Genomic DNA, 21143 nt, shown 5'->3' on the forward strand with positions numbered 1-21143 from the left:
CGAGATAGTGAAGATGAAACACATCCCTCCTGTTCCTCTGCATATATGAGCCAAAAGCAAGAGCAGGAAATGGCACCAAACGTTTTCAGAGCATTTGCATACGAAGCAGCAGCTCTCTTATTCAGCCCAATAAATGTGATGTCTGTTGTCCTTGGCTGGAACTAAAGAGCCCATCCATGGGGGGATTATTCGGGGTCTATGATCTGCTGGCGGGAACTGTACGTCGGTCTACAGCTGAATATGCTGAGTGTAATGTCATAAACTGTCATAAACTGTCATAAACAGAGAGATGCAATTCACTGATTCACCAAATTTAGACTGGGAGAAGAAACACAGATCTGCTTTTGACTGCAGGAAGAATCCGGGACGTCTCAACACCAGACATCAACAGGGATTTATGTTTAACTGGAGGGTAAATATATATATATATATATATATACACAGAAGCAGGAGAACTACAAGAGGGCCAGTAAGCAGCCAAAGTAGCCATAAAGTATATAGACTATTAATTTCAAAATTTATGTAAAATAAAAAAAAATAATAAAAAATAAAAAAAGAGAATGATCATACTAACAAGTGGACAGCCAGAAAAAAGCCTTATTGAGCTAAACATATACTCTAATTCATTTTCCTCAACTTGTCTAAATATAATAATTATTACCTTTTATCTCTGTCATAAAAAATATAAAATTAATTACTGATATAATTATCAAAATATAAATTAATTACTGATATAATTATCAAAAACATAAATTCATTATCAGTCAAGAATACCAATTTATTACTTACATATTTATCTTAATCATATTGACTAGTTATCTGGGGGGAAATGACTGTGGCAACAAATAATATACAGGATTTAGTAGTTTTTTAAATTGAAATATTATTTTTTGTACATGTTTAATGTGATTATAAATCTTCCGTTTATGTTCTCCAGTAACCATTTCATTAAATAAAAGACAAAATTTGGGAATAAACATTTTTTGGAATAAATCAAATCCCACTTGAGGTAATAATATTAATACATACGTGATATAATCCTCTGATATTTAGCCTCTAAAATAGAAACTTTTTCCCTCCACTGCTTTGCAGGACGGAGCTGCGAGGCGGTGGTGGGAAGACGGAGGCAGCAGGAAACAGACAGCAGAGCAGTCCTCTGAGCAGAGAGGAGCTTTCTCCCAAAGCCTCGTCACCTGACAGTCGAGGACCAGTCAGACGGAGACGCTGACAGTTTGAGGTCAAAGCATGTTTCCACTCGGCTCGGCGGCCAGGCGACTGGAGAGCTACGACATGCCCAGAGGAACGTCTCATGAACGGCAGGTATCCTAAAAGTAGATAGATTCCCTCCAGATTCCCGTGACAGCACTCGTACCCACGCTGATATAATCTAACAGTGTGACGGAGAGGAAGCCCTCCAGCTACTTAGTCTGTTTCCTACAGCTCCACGACTAACTGGACAAACATACAGTTAGTGTGGCTCAAAGTAGAGAGTGTTCGTTACCTCTCCTTAACGCCTGACCAGCAGTGGGACCTAAAATGTAAAGTTTGCTCTGAGGAGTCGCTGGAGGAGAAGCCCACCGGGTCATCACAGTCAAATTAAAAGCATTTACCCCCCTGAGGAACAGGGTTGTTTCCAGCAAATGTCATAATAATGTGCCAGTTAAATTAAAAGATACCTCGTGTACAAATCTGACATTTGAAAATGAGTTTGGAGAAAAATGGAAAGAATGGATTCATCCTCGTGGATTTCATGTTAATGTACCTGTTCAGTTTTGACATTTCTACACGGGCTGGTCCACACAGTACGGAGCTATACCCATGAAAAGCAATGCACTGTCATTTGTGTTTATCCCACAAAATTAATTTGTGTGTAATTAATGCAGTCGCGAACCAGGAAATATAAATAGCGGGGAACGCCGTACAGGGACGAAGTAGGAGTGGATGGGTGGGTCAACAAAATAACGGACCGGCGTTCATGTCCCGTCTGTAAAACCAGCAGTTGATTTATTTGTTACGTATCTTTCATGCTTCAGTATCGTCACTTCCAGAACAACGATCTCTTCCTGAGCCTGTCGAAGTAGTTTGGAAGTTGTTTCCTGTGAAGATGGAAGTTTATTTTGAAAAAGACTGTATGCATGTAACGAGCGGAAATTGACACGTGTTTTTCATAAGATATCATACGAACCGTTGCATGAGAATATGTTGCAGTACAACCTTTGATTAGTTAGTGGTTCGTTGATCCGTGCCCGAGTCCACTTGAAAAGGTGGTCTGGAGTACGGTTCATGTGGACTCGGGTACGGGTCGCATCAGGTGTGAAAGCAAACTGTACCAAAACACAGAAGTGGACCGCAATCATAGAGATGACGGAAGAATAGTCATGTTGCTCAAAGGTACGTTTTGAACAGAGCTCTACAGAAGGTTAAAGAGTTCGTTCTGATCCTCTGTGAGTCAGGACAAGACACGACACATTTCACAACGAACTGGTCAGAAGTGTTTGAAGTATTTTGCTCTAGAAACAAAGTGGTGGACGGATGCAGTTTGACATAATAGCACCATCAAAGATTATTGATCATCGCCCAGCAGAGCGGCCCAGTAGTGCTTCAAGTGATTGCACCATACTGGAAATGTTGTTGGTTTGATTCCCGCAACACAAACCACATTCCTCTGTCCAACAGCAACACAACCACATTCCTCTGTCCAACAGCAACACAAACCACATTCCTCTGTCCAACAGCAACACAACCCACATTCCTCTGTCCAACAGCAACACAACCACATTCCTCTGTCCAACAGCAACACAACCACATTCCTCTGTCCAACAGCAACACAACCACATTCCTCTGTCCAACAGCAACACAACCACATTCCTCTGTCCAACAGCAACACAACCACATTCCTCTGTCCAACAGCAACACAACCACATTCCTCTGTCCAACAGCAACACAAACCACATTCCTCTGTCCAACAGCAACACAACCACATTCCTCTGTCCAACAGCAACACACAACCACATTCCTCTGTCCAACAGCAACACAAACCACATTCCTCTGTCCAACAGCAACACACAACCACATTCCTCTGTCCAACAGTATAACAACACTGTCTGTACAACAACGCTGCGTGCAACAACGCTGCGTGCAACAACGCTGCGTGCAACAACGCTGCGTGCAACAATGCCGCGTAAAAAGCATAAAGTCAACGTCTACTTTTGGTTTCATACGGGATATGAAGAGTGTTCTCCTGGGTGACAGTCCTGTGTTTGTTTGACCCTCTCCCACCCGCCCTTTGTGGACTTTCTCGCTCGCTATACTCGTTGTTATAACCTTGTAATTTACAATAAAGGTTGCTATATAGATATACTACGTCAAATGCTCTGCGCGTCACTCTCCGTACTACATCGCCTGCTCTGACCGAATGCAAAAACATTCAACGTATCCGGGGTTTGCAGAAACGTACAATACCAACATGTTTCCCTGGAGACTGGGCTGTGAATATTAATACATTAACAGCTGACAGTGGAAGCTTAAGGGGGGAAAAAGTCAATTAAAGAGAGCATTGAATATCTCTCGGGCTAATGTTTCTTCTTCGGTTGTGTAAAAAACTTCTCAGAGAGTGAACTGTACTCAGCCCAAAGCATTTAAACGGTATGTCGTCACAACAGAAAGAACAGAAAGTGAACTTACGGAGAGAGTGCCACTCGTCCTGCCTTATTGTCTTGGTGATGTTGTAGGGGAGGCTTTTGGGTATCGTAGCCGAGGAGTAGTGATACTTGATGTAGGAGCATCTTGCAATTGAACCTGCAGAGAAAAAAAGAAAACAGATGTACTTCTCAACACTGACTCATGACGGGTCATTACATAAGATCCACACGGAGCAGGAATGAATGTTCAGATAACATTATTCCACAGAGGAGAGGCTATATCTGCAGTTATTAATTAAAGACCCAGACACTGGCAAATCACTCTTCTTTCCTAAAACAATAGCAGTCAGCTGTCGTATTGTGTCAACGCTGAAGAACGTACATTTCTATTACGTACACTGACTGACACAATGGCTGTCAGAGAAATGATGTTCTTCAGAAGTTATTAACGAATCAGTCAACGGAGCCGTTCAGGGTATAATTATACGTGTCTCTGAGAGTCCCCTGGCCTGGTGATGGTGTCTGTGTGGGCAATGTAGACCTGAGTCAGACTGACAGTCACAACCATGTATGAATTAATGGAGACACGCTGAGCTCTAGAAATACTGAACCACGATGGAAAAAGATCAGGATGCTTTCTAAGAGCCACAACATGTTGTTGAAGAAGACGGCGTTGGTTGTTGGTCAAACACTCACAACCACAAACCCTTTCCTGACGAGCAACCTCACTGTGTTAAAACATTTTGTCGGTAGTTTGCGATATTTGCCCTCGCTGTGATACTGTACGTTCATACGGAGACTGTAACATCATGGCTGGTGGAGGAAGAGCTGCTTCCTTCTGACACCGTTACTGCACGTCTGCTCTAATTATCTCTGCCGAGGCTTACTGAAAATTACATTATCAGAGTCCTGGGAGATTTGAACTGCACAAACAGAGACAACCAGGATAACACCCCCCCACCCCTCTCCTCTGTCCTGCAGCCATGCACACACACACACACACACACACACACACACACACACACACACACTGGCATAAACAAGCAAACCCAGGAGACCACAACTGCTGACAATGGTAATTACCCATTCATGACTATCTCTTCATCAGCGGTGCAGTCGGCACCCCATCGCTCACACCGACAGACTCTTTGATGAAACCATGGTGCATAAGCTGGAGCTGTATATACTTCTATCTTCAAATACTACTATTGCTACAAATGATAAAATATAAAAATAATAATATAAAAAAGCTTAAATTATTTCAGCTACTTGTTTAAAAGTATGAGATATATAATTGTCTATTTACTGTTTTTTGTTGTCTGCTCTCGGGTTTTGCCTGACGAAATGGCAGAGGGAAAAAATCTATATTAACAGATGGAGGCTTGTAAATTATAGTATATAATACTATATATAGTATGTAATAGAGGTATGGTAGGATCATGGTAGGGATCCTTTATACTTCTGTAAAAGTGGTAATTTAAGAATACCAACATTTTCACTCTTAAAAACCGCCACTAATTTCTTTAATGCATTAACGCAACTTGAGATTCTTAGGTTTTAAAGCTAGAGTGAAGATGCTGGTATCATATAAAAGTAGACAACCTGATGAATCCATCGGTACCAACCATGTCATACCAGCATGTCATGAAGGAGGTTAAATAACGCTCCAAACTTACGCTACATTTTGGCGAGGAAAAAGTGACATGGCCATGTCCAAAGGGGTCCCTTGACCTCTGACCTCCAGATGTGTGAATGTAAATGGGTTCTATGGGTACCCACGAGTCTCCCCTTTACAGACATGCCCACTTTAGAGGGTTTCTGGACAATATCTGTCATTGGTTTGTGTTGTTATTAGGTTTCCAATAATAACTATATACATATATTTGCATAAAGCAGCATATTTGTCCACTCCCATGTTGATAAGAGGATTAAATACTAGACTAATCTCCTTTTAAGGTTCATTTAGAACAGATAAAAAATGTGTGATTAATCCCAGTTGAGTATTTTAATTGATTGACAGCCTTATTTAGAAACTAAAAGTCCTTATTCTGCAGCAGGTGGTGACCCTGCTTGAACATAACCAGAATGAAACGGTACCGGACGGCTGACTCCGGTTTTAAAATGTCATTCCGTTCATGTCTCCAGGAAGGTGCTTCTGTTCAGGAGTATAAAATCCAATAAATGTTTCCCCCCTCGTCCCTGGAGCCTGGCATCATAATGCAGCATTGATTAATCAATGGTGTTCATGTGTAATCCATGTAGTCGGTGAAGGCTCGCCCTGAGGCCTCCAGCAGACCCCTCCTGTCACCTCGGAGCTGCTTCCCCTACATAGTGTTTGAAGAATCTGACCTCTGGCTTTAGAAACACAGAGCTCTGCCGGTGTTGACGGCATGAACACATCAGCTAGAGGTGATCTGTCCTGCGCAGTACAGTCACGGAGCTGTTATTGATTTTCCTGCTGTTCTGGAAAGATTTCAAGTAGGCCAATAAAAGTGATGAGAGGCTCATCGGAGCATTCTGCCTGAACCAGAACGCAGCTAATAAGCCCCCACTACATACTGCTCACATACAGATGTTAAAAGGAAGCCACCAGAGGAGACAATCTACTGGAGAACTGATGTGCACTGACATTGTAGGTTTTTAAAAGGCTGTTCCTCTGCTGCAGTATGGACAGGACTGGATGTGTTGTTGAAGAAGTGGGAAGTGGGGGAATGAGGGCCCGTCCTGACGAGCGGTCAGAGTCCATTAAGTGAAGCGATTTTGAGCAGATGAAAGCTAAAAACAACCATTTCCTCCTGTCAGCGGCACAACAAGGGGTGTAAGAAGCTCTCTGGTATGTCTCTTATCCTCCGGAATAAAAAGAAAAGGAGAATGTTTGCTCCTCACGCTGCGGATCAAAGATACTCTGGCTTGTAAGAATCTAAAGTCCTAGGAATCCCCATCGGTCGTGAGCTCTATAGACCTGATCTATCATCCTGATGCTGACACATTCAACACTGCTAGTTTCATTTCCCCCTCTGGACGTCTGTTGGACATCACATTTAGAAGTTGTCTTGTCTTTTGCTTTCTTTGCTAAAAGCTTTAATGCATTGACCAAACAAGTTTGAATGCTTAAAGTTGCAGTCAGTAACCTTCAGTAAATATCACGATATCCTGACAGAAAGTTGGCTCTCATTTTACAGCTAAACACTAAAGTATGTTTCTGAGAACATCTGAGGAGAGAAAGAGGCATTACAGTAACAGAATATTGATTCATATTTGATCAGCTAGTTTGACAGTTTGATCGGAGTTTGTGAATGATTGACAGCTGCTGTAGGGACTGCTCGTCTTCGGACGCGGTGAAATCATGTAAATGTCATAAAGTGCTGCAGGAATGAGTCCTAAAACTCGTCAATGAGTTATCATTTTAGCACTTCCTATTTAAACGTTTTGTTCTACGACATAAAATACATCAATAAATATTATATATATTATGTCTTCGCTAACAAGCGACGACTAAACGTCATCACACCGACTCGTCCTCCTTCACAGCCTCGTTGTGTTTAATCGTGCTCATGTGAGTGTGGTGTTATTTGGTTTATAGCCCAACGTTAGCTTTTTACTTCTGGTGAATGTATTCACAATTCAAAAATCATAAAAGCTAGTGTTTATTAGTGGAGATTATTTTATGGAACAAAACATGTACGTGCTGTATCATAAACATGTGTTTGCCACAAAGCTTATTTTTCTGCAATAACCCAAAACCCAAAGGAACAATCCCGTTGGTTTTTAGTGGAGGGAACCAGTACGATGCTAACTTTTTGGTTGGCCGACAAAAACCCGTCGTCCCGGGAGCTCTCTACTGGGAGCACAGGAGGACGAACTTTTTATAGATAAACAACCTTTTATCATTTTTGCTCAAGTTACCAACTGCAGCTTTAATAACAAAGTACGCTGTTTGCCAGTTGCCCATTCACACCAGAGTAAAGCCAACACAGCACTGTGGACGGGGACGGCAGAGAAACCTATTTTAGCCACCTAAAAGAAAGACTCACCAAAAACATTTAACAGAAAGTGAAACTTGTCTGTGCTCTCTCTCTAAAGCCAGCAGGCTCAGATGACAAAAACAGAATAGATTCGTTTCACTTTCAGTTCAGTTTGCTGTCAGAATATATTCTAAATACAGCGTACTCTAAAAATGGATATACATTTTCTTTTCTAAACTATAGTTTTCTGCCGCCCCCGTCCACAGCGCTGTGTTGCTTTGCTCCGGTGCTCCTGTCGGTTTCTCGATGCTGGGTGGCACGCCGACCGTCATCTACTGGAAGTAATGCACCTACTATGGAGAAGTAAATCAGACAACCCCCACTTCAAAACACACAAGCTATCCCTTTAATACAACATGAACAAACACTGCTACACAGTATTAACAAGTCATTCTGAGCCAGAAACGGTGACGTGAAGTCACCTTCATATATCTAGCTGCGGTGCTGTGGCGGTGGATGAGTAAGCATGAAGCTCGACGGTGGGCTGGAGACTCTTTCTGCCAGAATAAAGCTCACATCTGCCTCACTGCCACATGCAGTCCCTACGTAACAATGCCACCATGGAAAAGCGACAGTGCCGTAGTGCACCGTTGCAGAACTAATTAACCAAGCGTCTCTTTTATTTCCCCTGCAGAGCCATTGATGATGTGCCTGAAGTGACTTGTTGTTTCCCCCATGACAGTTTTTAATAAAACAGAAGCACAAGTCACCAAACAGCCAGCTGAGTGAATACTACGGTCAGCTCTCTCTCTGAGGGGGGGGGGAGCTGATGCTGGGCTCACATAGCGTGTCAGATAGCACACGTACATGTGTGTGCATTATGCTGAGAGGGAGATCTGTCAATAGCTTGTCTGACAAGAGACGACCTCAGATAGGCTGGGAGGAGACGTCTGTTTATTGATCAGCTCAACTAGCAGAACACCTGTTTTAAGTGGTAGTGGACGTGCACGTCTATCTAGCTCATCCTGTAAGTGCATCTCTGTCTTTCCCGCACTGTATTCAAAGTGTGAAACCACGCCCGAGGGGTTCACATGATGCACTGTGAACAGATACAGAAGCTTCTTCTTCTTCCACAGCACCTGCTGTTACATCAGTAAAGATTAAGGATTGTAATTTTAATAATTCAGTATTTCAACAAAATGTAAGCTCCACAGTTTTGGAGGAGCTCATGTCATATAATTCTGACTAGCGTTCACATCAACATCCAGCTCGTAACTATGACGAGGGAAATATATCCACATATTTAGCCAGAAGATGATGAAGATGCTGTTGGTTTTACAGCAGTAACTAACACACCGTCGGCTGTGGAGTGAGGACAAAAGCACATCCTGTGAACTCTGCTGTTGGAGTGCATTTCCTAAAATGTATTCACGCCTGCAGGTAATCCAGTCTTCTCATTTAAATATCTATAAAGCGATAAGGCACCGCACAATGCTTGTTTTAAACGTTTAAAAAGCTGCCGTATAGTCTCCACCATTTCCAAATATTTACCCGTGGAGGAGCAATCGTGTATTCACTCCAAAACAAAGTCAACCGGTCCGGGTCACTGGAGACGTGAACTAAACATGAGTCAACAGCTTTCTGCAGCAGTGAACAGCCGCTGCTACGGCGGCAGTCCTGTGACTCAGTCCACACACACAGGAACATGTTGAGAGAGGAAGAAACAGCACAGGAGAACCATGAAGGGAAGATCTGGGTTTTATACGGCCACATTTCACTGTGTAACCCAACTGGACACGTCTAAACCCTTCATCATATGTCCTCCTGTAAAGCTGTGTCTCTCCAGCCCCGTCTCATGCCCAGATACCACCATGCTCCTCCTCCACTCCTGATACCGATGCACGAGGAACCCTTTAGCGTCTGTATGAGACGCGCCAGGCTTTCAACTAACTCAACCAAGAGGGAGAACGTTAACGTAGGGAGGAGGTCGGATGGATGGATGGGTCAAACAAACACGACACTTTCTCCCAGGAGACAGCTGTTCATGTCCCGTGTGAAACTAAAAGTCAATATGCACTTATTTTAAGTTATGTATGTTCCATTAAGTACTTAACTTAGTATGTAACTGAAGATACGTAACAAATAGACTTATTGTAACCCAAATCAAGGTCTTTTACTAAACCTAACCAAGTAGTTTAGTTTTGTTTGTGCACATATACGTACACAGATAGGAAGAAACCAGTCCAAGGAGTGATTTATATATAAGAGCCAACCAATGTGAAAGTCTGCGGACATACAGAGATGTTCATTTAGCAGCCGTATACAGGGTACAGTGGTGAACCAGATCTCCACAGCCAGTGATAAAACATCAAGCACAATGGTAACCAGTATGCCAACAAGTCAAGTTTACAGAGCCCGTCCAAAATGTCATCACTTCATCATTTTATCCTCGTAGACATTTGTGTGAAATTGTCATAATTAGCACCTGAATTCTTGAGTTATTGCCAAAAAACGTGTTTTGTGAGGTCACAGTGACCTTTAAACACCAACATCTAAGCAGTTCATCCTTCAGTCCACGTGGACGTTGGAAGTCATTTGTAGAAATTCCCTCATGACGTTCGTGGGATATCGGGTTCATCTTTCATTTAATAATCCTGAAACTCAGATTTGGTTTCGTTGATAGAGAACATTGAATTAATGCTCCAACCACAAACATACTGTAGATATAGAATTAATAGAACAAGATCTATTTAAAATGAAATAAATAAAGCAGGCAAAGTCTTTAAGGCTCAGGTGTGTACAGTCTGATGAATGGGTAGCGTCACACACTGCACGGACGTAGTTGTGCGTGAAGTGGGAGTATAGAGGATGAGGATGAGGAGTAATCTGATGCCGGGTCTGTGTGTGATGCATTCAATATCCTTCTTCATCAATCACCATCTGCTCCCCGTCGGCCTGCAGCTGCACCGCCGCACCTTCACCGTTAGATTCCTCCGACTATAGCGAGCGCTACGTTAACCTCTCTGCTGCTCGTCTCTGCAGACGACGACGACAACACCAAAAGGAAGCCAATAATCCCAAACCTCCGGGAGACACATTATATTACACAACATTACAGCCCCTCCAGCGCTGAGACCCGGGCTGGGGGGGGCGTGTTGCTCCCAAATGGATTTATAACTCTGTCATTTTAGCCAAATTGCCCTTCAGCCTTCTGCAAACATCTCTGAGCCAGACACCATTTCCTCTCTGTTACTGATTGGGGCTGGAAGGAAGTGATTGCACTGAAGGAGCGGGGATGTGTGTGTGTGTGTGCGTGCGTGCGTGCGTGCGTGCGTGCGTGCGTGCGTGCGTGCGTGCGTGCGTGCGTGCGCGCGTGCGTGTGTGCGGTTGCATACCTCCTGGATGTATGCATCTTATTGCAGGTGTATTTTTGGACTTCAGAATGAGCGGACAGTAGAGAGAGGTCCTTACAGTGATGCTTGACCTTTGGTTAAAGGTTAATTGTAATGTGTCTTTAGCTTCGTGATGAAGATGAGGAAGGATTACGTGGACAGCGAGAGGAAGAAGCTAATGTTCAGTAACTATCAGTTTCATCTCTGTGCACTTCTACTTATGTTTACCGATATGTTGATTGAATATGTATCTGACATAACATCTAAAAGAACAGCTGCAGCTACTTTGCAACACTTTATTTTTCATGACCTACTTCATCCAAAGAGTCCTGGTTCAAATAAACTTTAATTAGAGATATGAAGGAAAGTTGAACTGTTCAAATGGATGACGTGATCAGTTGGATTGTGTTACAGAGTGAAGCTTCTTCCCTCACAAACAGTCTTTGTCTGAGTGCAGATGACGGCTGCAGAGAGCACTTCATCGAGACAACAGACAAGTTTCATGTTGTTCTGATCAAGTTACAGAATTCATGTTGATTAGAGACGGCTTTGTCATTTGAACTTCTAGCATCGCTGCTTCCCAACACCGGATTTTATCGATGGAGTTTAGGACAATTAATGCTGAAACCTGGCAGCCCGACTGGAGTCAGAACCTCGACGTCAGTGAAGCTCGTGTTTAGTTTTCTACACGAATGAGATAGCTTGGTAGTTTGCCCAGTTGTCCCCAGTTCTAGGGGTTAGGATTGGCTGTTGGTCGAGGGATTAAGGTCCAAAGATGTTCCCTGGATTAACATGGATGTACTTAAAGATAGACTGTGGTCTTGCAAACCAAATTATGATTAAAGTAGGCTTTAATCAGGTTTAGGCAACTTGTGCAGGCTCATGGTTATAGTTAGTTTAAGGTTGGACCAATTTCTGATCCCATCGGCTATCGGTCTGACGACGATTTAGCCTCTGGGGGCGAACGGCAACATTTCTGGGGTTCCTGGGGAGCAAGCAGATATCCGGGCCAAGACTTCCTCTCGTCCTTTCTTCCTCATTTTTTACAGTCCGATTAGCAACTTGAGACGCAAGACTGGTAGACAAGTAGCCCGTTTACAAGCTCATTCTAAACCAATAAAAAGCTAATCGTGATCGCTGATGGGTTCAGAGATTGCGTTCCGCCTCTCCTGCTCTTCGATGCAGAATCTGTTCAGACATTAGTGTAAGACTACTACTGTACCTACAAGTTATATGGTTTTGATTTTTCAACATACCAGTGGCAGAGATAGGAGGGATTGTAGGACCCAGCGAACATAGGAACACTACCTGTCTACTGGGCAGACGGAAGCTGATATTGATCTACTCACATCACTCTGGGTACGACAGCAAACAGGAGCATTTCCCCGCTGATGTCGTGTTACATTGAACCTCTGAGGATTTTAAACCACAACATCCCCCTGTGTTACAGAACAAGCTACCTGACAAACCAACAGATTCAAATCAGGTTTAGGAGGATGTGAGACAAAATGCACTTACTTATTGAAATTAGTGGAACAACCCTTTAACAAACGACTGCAGCCCTGACGTCTTATATATCCATTACTAATGTATTTCCTGCCTGTAATGGGGGGCGGGGGGGATATCTGGACCCAGAGGCTGTTTGCTGTAGCTGAGGGACATGCAAATCAATCAGTCCTCCTTTCACTCAGATGCAAACAGTATTCTTCATCCTTTCAGCCGACGGTCTAATTATGCTTAAAAATGCAGAACGAAGACAGAACGATGTGAGCGAGCTAGCCGCAGTAAACAACAGTCATTAGTGCTGCTTAATATGTATACGGCCGGAAACACCCGAGCATCAAACGGAGCTATTTGAATTTGCATGCACACATGTGTACATGTATGTATATTCACAAGCAATGCACGCATTCACATGTATATGCAAATAGGCTAAGATGGTGCGTTTCTCCTTCCAGTAGGGATCGTTAGATGGGAACACCAGATTATCTGTCAACTGGATTTCATCGGGTTACTTCCTGTTACTATTCCTATTACCTACGACTGTCCTTTCCAATCCTCCTAAACTAAAACAGTGGAGATTACAACAGTATTTTAGCATGTGTTCATATATTTCACAAACATATTTTATTAATATTCCTTAAAATAGGTAGTTCCTAGACTTATAATAAGTCATTTGCAGGTACACAGCAGTAATATCTATTCAAAGTTTGTTAACATTAATTATTACATGGCTGTGTTGAATACTCGATTCTGATTGGTCAATCACGGCATTCTGCAGTCTGTAATTTCTTTATAACAGGTGTAATGTAAAATGACATTGTATGTAATGATGTCTCTTTATGCAACAGTGGAGAGTTCCTGTCTGTGTGCTCTTCGTCTCATGTAGTGGGAAAGTACTGAGTGTTGACTTTTACTGGGACACTGTCTGAGTAAAACAACTCCTTTTCTCACAGTCCCTGTTGTAGATTTCTATATAATCACATTGTAATAATCTCCTGCAGTGCACTCTTCTGCAGACTTTGTGTGACTCTGTATAACCAGTGCCTCTTCTTGCAAGAATAAAATACAACAAAGACATTTCATCTGTTTGAGATCCTTATTTCAAAGTTCATTAGGACTCATCTCGGAATATTGACAGAATTTCCATTACAATTTGGCGTTGTCGGCAGGATTCCAGGGGAGATCATCCTGAGACGACGAGCCATCCAGGAGAAATAATTAATAATAGTATAATTGTAAAGTAGCACGGCCTCAGGAGCTCCGTCTATCGCTTTACGTATCAGAACAACAGCAGCATTTTAAATGTAAGCAGCTGTCAAAGTCACACTCTCCTCTTCATCACGTCCATTCTCTCTTATTGCAGAGCTCATCAGTGTAACACTGTTCAGCAGCCAACTCTCATATCTGAATGAATATAAGGAAGCAGGGAACTTTTCAGATCCAAATATATAAATCAAGATATATTCACTGTGATAGATTACTCAAGCAAGTTCTCTCAAGTTATATATATGACATATATTTGTATAGAAATCATCATTTGTGCTTTAGTGATGAATACTGTATTTATTTAGTGATTAATACTGTATTTATTTAATGATGAATATTGTATTTATTTAGTGATTAATATTGTATTTATTTAGTGATTAATACTGCATTTATTTAGTGATTAATACTGTATTTATTTAGTGATGAATATTGTATTTATTTAGTGATGAATATTGTATTTATTTAGTGATGAATATTATATTTATTTAGTGATTAATACTGTATTTATTTTGTGATGAATACTGTACTTATTTAGTGATTAATACTGTATTTATTTAGTGATGAATACTGTATTTATTTAGTGATCAATACTGTATTTATTAAGTGATTAATACTGTATTTATTTAGTGATGAATATTGTATTTATTTAGTGATGAATAGTGTAATATTGAGACTGGGAGAACATCCCCAGTGGAAACCTGAGCCAGCTGCCTGGGCTTGATTCCTGCGTGCCCGTGGCCGATAGGTTGGACAGCTCTCTGCCAGATGGGAGGTCCTGCTACGGTTCAAGCCCTGCGTGGCCTCATTTTTTTGCGTGACCCACTTCGTCCCTCCCTGCTCCCACACCCGACCTCATGGGATCAGAATGGTGAGCGGTGCAGCCATCGTGATGCTGCGTTCTCCCAGCTGGGAGGATGCACGGAGCCAGATGGAGGCTGGAGGCCTGACCACCCTGTATTCACCAACACCAGCTGTCTGCTGTCTTACCTCTATCAATGTCCTCACGACACACAGTGAATCTACTACAGGATCAGAGAGACTGTGAATGGGATGACAGCTATCAAAGACTAATGTGTTCAAATCACCATTTCTCTCATAGAAACGTTCCCTGGAGGAGATTCTTGGGTTCTCATCCGTGGTGTTTTCATCGTGAGATGAACTGAAGGTATAGATGAGTCCGTCACAGTATGGTCCTGTCAACGTTTAGCTGGCCTAATCCTGCCTCACACGGGGCTGTCGGACTCACTTCTCTTCAGTAATAACCAATTAAAAGACAAAGAAAGCCGGTGTTTCCTCCTGTGGAGCTGCAGTGGGATTTCATCAGACCCGGTCTGTCTACTGTAAGCGAACGCGTTTCCAACGCCTACATCACGACCGTGACCACAACCAGACTGCAGGCAAGGGATGTTACCGTTTGTATTTTAGTACTACAGGGAGAATAGGACGGGAAATGAGCAATAGGAGGTAATTACCAGAAGAATCAGACGGCCGACTGCATCACATGTGGCTGCTGTTTAACCGTACTGAGGCTGGTCACTAGGATATGGCGAGACAGTAGTTTAATCATGATTAAACGCAAAGTAATCGCATATTTTTTATTTGTTCTAAATGTACCTTAAAGGGAGATTTGTTCAGTATTTAATCCTCTTATCAACATGGGAGTGGACAAATATGCTGCTTTATGTAAATGCATGTATATATTTATTATTGTAAATCAATTAACACAAATCAATGACAGATATTGATCCAGAAACCCTCACAGGTACTGCATTTAGCATAAAACAAGATGCTCCAATCATAACATGTCAAACTGCAGCCCAACAGGCAACAACAGCTGTCAGTGTGTCAGTGTGCTAACTTGACTATGACTTGCCCCAAACTGCATGTGATTATCATAAAGTGGGCATGTCTGTAAAGGGGAGACTCGTGGGTACCCATTAAACCTCAACAGCGTGGCGCTACTGAACCTGAGGGTGCACCATATTTTCTCTCTGATAAAGCGACACAGTGAACAACAAACCAGTGTTGAAATCAGCAGGAGGAGAGTTAGTAACGTTAGCTGTTAGCAGTCGTTAGCAGCACAGTCCTGACTGCATAAATACCGGAGATACGAAACGTCAACGGAGGTGCCATTGAGCTATTATTATGAGGCGTTCAAAGTTCCTCTATCTGATAGAAGATCATTTCCTAATGTGGTGACACCTGAGCTCATTATAAGAAAACACATTTCCATTAGTTTGCAACAGATACTGTGGTGTAATAGCCATGAAATGTAATGAGGAGATGCATTGTTTCTATTTCAGTCACGATGGCATCGTAGGGTTAGTTGTCTATTAGATATATAAAGGACTGGACAAATCCAAATTCTGACCTGATGATGTTGCTGGATAAACAGCCACAAAGAACACAAACGTCTGCACCAAATAGCATTGCAACCCATCCAACAGTTATTCAGATATTTCACTCTGAACCACAAATGTCAACCTAATGGTGGCACTTGAATAAAACCCAAGGGATTGCCAAAGTCATTAGGATTGGGGACCTTAAAAACACATTTAGCATGTTCCATGGCATCCATCCTGTAGATATGTCAGTCTGGACCAGAGGTCAAACAGTTGGAGGGTTGAAGGGGACAGAGGGAGCAATGTGAGGAGAAGATATCGTGTGAGGTGAGAGGGAACAGGTGCACAACAGGAAGTTAGTTATTGTAATTTGGCCTCTAATTTGACTGCTCACGTCACACACGGTCAGCAGTGGTGGCTGAGACACATACTGTAGCTCGTCGAGGCCATTAAGGTCAATTAACATGATTGAAACAGTTTGCACGGAGAAAAAAAACACTCCTCGGAGTCAAATGTGAACACACAGGCTCACAGTGTGACTGTGAACACCCCTGATCTGGACTAAAGTGGTGCACCAACCAATGGATGAACATCGCCATCGCCATCCCATGCCACTAAACCAGTGGCCAGATTGATAAATCATGTCATCCCTGTAGCACCACCTTCAGGAACAAGTCTTCTCTGGAAGCAGCACGTCATCCTCCATCAGTGTTTACACAGGATGTGAGTGCAGACAGCTGTATTGATTCCTATTTGTTCCATTAGATGTGCAAGAGACAGACAAGTGGAAGACACGCATCCTGTGTAGCTTGTTAGCCGTTAGTGCTGGTGAGGCTGCACTATATAACCAGTGTGTTGTAACATCCAGAAGCTTCAGTCTGAATGCAGCTCATGTTTAACTAACAGGTGACCAGCTGTGTGAGTTGTGACTCTAAAAACAAAAAGTATAGCGTTGTTATGTCGGGGGGGGGGTTGGATGGAAGCAGGCCAAGGAAGCGTGCGACTTGGACACAGCAGACTGCTGTTCACATCCTGTTTCCTAGCAACAGTCAACGTTAGCTTCTTTAAACCCTGACCACGATCTTTCCCCAACCTTAGAAGATGTATTTCCTTTAACCCAGAAAGCAGGACAGCGTCGGTCAGTGTCTGACGCCGTGTGTTAGAGGAGAGAAGAGACAGCCAGGAGATGTGATGATAGTGAATGCAGCTGCCTGTAGCTGACTTGACATGTATTTCCTCCTCATTGTAGAGACGCTTTGGCAACAGTGGCAGCACCTCAGCAGAATTAAATGGGATTAATAGAATGAGTCTCCGGTGTGACAGGCTGCTCCTCGGCTCCCAGACACAGAAAGCTGGAAAGAATCTTGCCTAGTTCAGCTTTAAAGTTTAGTCAATTATTCTCCAGGAGTCTCTGGAAGTCTTCTGTGTTTCGGTTCATTTTGATTCTTGAGGAGCTGCAAGTTGTTTTTTTTTAACCTTTTGTAAAATCTCTTCAGCCTTTGGGGACCTTCGTCCGATCCTTTGTTGTGACTGACACCTCCGGTACCATCAGCAAGTTCCTCACAGAGTCAGCAGCCACTCGCTGTTAACACGCTCGCTGGTATTTTAATTTGAGCACACAATTTTATTTCATCTCGATGCAGGTTGACAGCGAGCACTGCTGCTTTCATGGAAACAAATGAGTCATTAAACGCAGCATGTTTCAGTAACCTTGGAGGAGCAGAGATGCTGGTGAGTTTATAGAAGGCAAATCTCTTTATGCCCACATAACAGAACATATAATCCTCGTGCAGAGAGTGTGATACTAGTTGTGTGATGATGTACAGTCTGTTTCAGTCAGGCGCTGCATGCTGCAGGAGCAGGAAACCAGCCGGCAGTCTCTTAGCATTGAACCTGCTTTTACACTATTTGAGGCTTTCAGGCTGAAATGTCAGAGGAAGCCCTCAGGTGTGCCTGACCTTTACTTTTGGGGGAATCATGAAACAGACACAAACGTCCACAAAGCCAACAAAGCGTATCCTATTACTGACACAGGCCAGACGTTTCTTGTTTTATGTGAATAACATGCAAGAGCATTTTGCAAGCAATATATTTTTGACTTTTCCGTTACCTTTTGGGGGAAAAAAGACTTCCAGATAAGGAACTGCTTATCAGACTAGTCCCTACTGTCCCTGAGACACTATTAGTCCGAGGATAAGATCATCTTCAAAGTCGTTCTACAAGCCAACAAGCCCTTAACTCACATGTGAATATCTAGTCATACTATATCGTGGGTCATATTTTATCCACCACCCGCATACCACGTTCATAAATGTGTCCAAGCATCCCAGTGCGAGCCGCAGACGTCAAATCTCGTATGTGAGAGATTCATTTCCACACATTTCTCAGATGATGGCCGGTCTCCTGAATGTGTGTCACGCCAGCGTCTCCACGCTGAGAGACAGCTGGAGCCGAGCGCAGACGGCTCTGAGCGGTGTGCTAACCCAGAACTCACATCACAGAGCTGACCCACATGCAGACTGCCTACGGTTCATTTCACACTCTGCACTTTGAGAATGGAGAGCGGAGATGCTACCTTCACACGGGCACTGGCTCTCGTTGGTCCTCCGCAGACCTTAAACACCGTCTTATACAAGTGGATACTGGATCACTGCTTGTCACTGGATTTTCTGATGACATCAGAATGTGTAGTTGTGATGCTGCGACTTCATCAGACAGAATATTGTCAGTCACAGCAGCTTCTTCTGTAATTCAATATTCAGTGTTCTTAATTTTGGTGATAATTGGTCTTCATTTCACACCGAGTGTTCTTTGTGAAGCAACTCGTTTCCTCTGCTTCACCTGTGACGGATTCATCTGGGGAAATAATATATGAAACCAGCGCATGTAAACAGCTTCTGGGAGCGTGGTCTCAGGCCACGGTGTCTCACATGTATATGTGTTGACTGAGAGCCAAATTACTGGTTTAACCAGGTATATAGCGAGATGATCACAACATGTAAATGTATCTGCTGAGTGACTCTGTTATAACTGGTTCGTTTTATAACATGTATTTTATAGCTAATAACTGTTGAAGTTAATGTCATATCGTTTATTAATAGCTCTAAAGTGACCCCGAGGGTCTAAAGTCCTGGTTACCGACCCCTTCGTACAGGAAAGCCGACATAACCACTAAGCTTTATGCAATGACGTCAACAATATGCAAATGAGCGTATGATGTCATCTGGCAACTTTGAGCGACTTTTGGAGCTACTTTCATTAGAAGAGAGAACCACCGGTTATCATTCGCAACTCGTCACGTCGGCCTACAGAAGCTTGATTAGGAGCCCTCGGTGACGCTTAATGCACTCGGTAGCCTCACGCATCAAACTATGACGCTCCGCTATACGGTCGCAGTTTTAACGTTGTGAATTCAAACTAAACTACTTGGTAATGTCTTCGTAGGCAACAACATGACTTGGTTAGCTTTAGGAAAACAGTGTGCTTTTGCTTAAAATAAGTATGTTTGTTATGTACGGTAAGTTACGTAAGCGGTAAGTTGTAAATTAGTCAACATTGGCTCGGTCTCTTTGGTGAAAGTCCTGTGTTTGTTTGACCAACCTGATCTCCTCAATCTGCGTACAAATAACACGACTTCACACTGTTTCACATCGTGTGTGTTTGTCACCAGCGAGGCTCAGTTCGCCCGTTTCACCTGACGCGCAGCGTAGACATCTCCAAGCAGGTTCAGCGTGAAACGTGATATTTGGACGTCATCTACAGTCAGTAAAACACCTACTACGGATAAGTACGTCATACTACCCCACTGAGAAACACGCAAACTGTCACTTTAATATCCCTGACAGGATTAACAGCACACATACGGACGTCTCCTGCATGTTGTTGGTGTAAATCTAGCGTGCATCCAGAGCACAGCGGCATAAAACAGTGGCGTGATGGCGGATAATCAGAACCACTGAGAGAGAAGATGGGGGGGGGGGGGGTGTTTATTTCACATATTGATGGAAGGAATTGATTTTCAGGCCTGAATGGCCAAGTCCAATTATAGTGCCCTTCGGCGTGGGCCATCGACGCTGCGCGGGAAGAGGAAGAGGAAAGATGGGAAGTATAGAAGTGAATCCGTCAGCAGGAAAAGGTTCTGGCTCTGTTGGGGAGATAAGAACCGCTCTGTGTCATCGGCTCCGTTCTGATTGGATTCATCCTCTTTTGATGTTTTCCGTTCATCCTCCCCCCCAACCCCCCCCTCGTATGTCCCTGCCTTGATTCAATGTGGAATCAGTTGGAAGTATGAAATTTGCACATCACATTTGAATAATGATGACAGCATTCCCCACACACACGCACGCACGAACGCACGCACACACACGCACGCTGCAGGCTGAGCGCTCCCCTCCGCTCCTTCCTCCTTCCTCCTCCCACTAACGCTGTATCTTCTCTCGTCTTCTTCTTTGTGCCCGTCCTATTTGACTTGTGAAATGAGTGATGGGTCTGGACCAGCCTTGAGTCTCAGCCTGGCACTAATGTAAGCCCTGTAATCCCAGCATGCACCGCTCCAAATGCAGGAGGAGGAGGAGGAGGAGGAGGAGGAGGAGGAGGAAGAGTGGATCCTGGAGGCTGCTGGCAGATTTTGACACATAGTCAGTATCACAGGGCCGACAGTGGTTTGAACATTTGACTGAGCATATGTGCACAAATTCCTCCTGCCAACATGGCTGCGTGTCCTCCGTAGCCCGGAGCTATCGGCTTGTAATTACAGTGATGCTGCTCAAAGTATGAGCATTTCTTTATCACAGTAATCCAGATAGAGTTGGACACACAACAGCAGAAACAGAACTGTGATGGTTCCATCTGTACTAGATGTGTTGATGTTTCTAGCTGAGTCAGTACCTGCTGCAGTTTAGAGCCGGAGTCTCCAACCTTTAGTCCTCTGAGAGCTAATTTGACGAAATGAAAGTGGTCGAGAGCGACACGTAGCCGCCGATAGCAGACATCATTCTCAAACTAAATGGAGCACCGGTCAAACTCAGCAGTCAC

At 43.3% G+C, this 21143-nt stretch overlaps 1 protein-coding gene across 1 annotated transcript in view; it reads right to left on the reverse strand.

Moving 5' to 3' along the window:
* Window positions 1–21143, reverse strand: part of tmem178b (transmembrane protein 178B) — a 79269-nt gene that overhangs the window by 32079 nt on the left and 26047 nt on the right. Inside the window, exon 3 of the mRNA XM_037760698.1 lies at window positions 3685–3798. Within this exon, the coding sequence (XP_037616626.1) occupies window positions 3685–3798 (114 nt within the window). The remainder of the gene's footprint in view (window positions 1–3684; window positions 3799–21143) is intronic.

Source organism: Sebastes umbrosus, chromosome 23 (genome assembly GCF_015220745.1).
Source record: "Sebastes umbrosus isolate fSebUmb1 chromosome 23, fSebUmb1.pri, whole genome shotgun sequence".
Classification (NCBI taxonomy): domain Eukaryota; kingdom Metazoa; phylum Chordata; class Actinopteri; order Perciformes; family Sebastidae; genus Sebastes; species Sebastes umbrosus.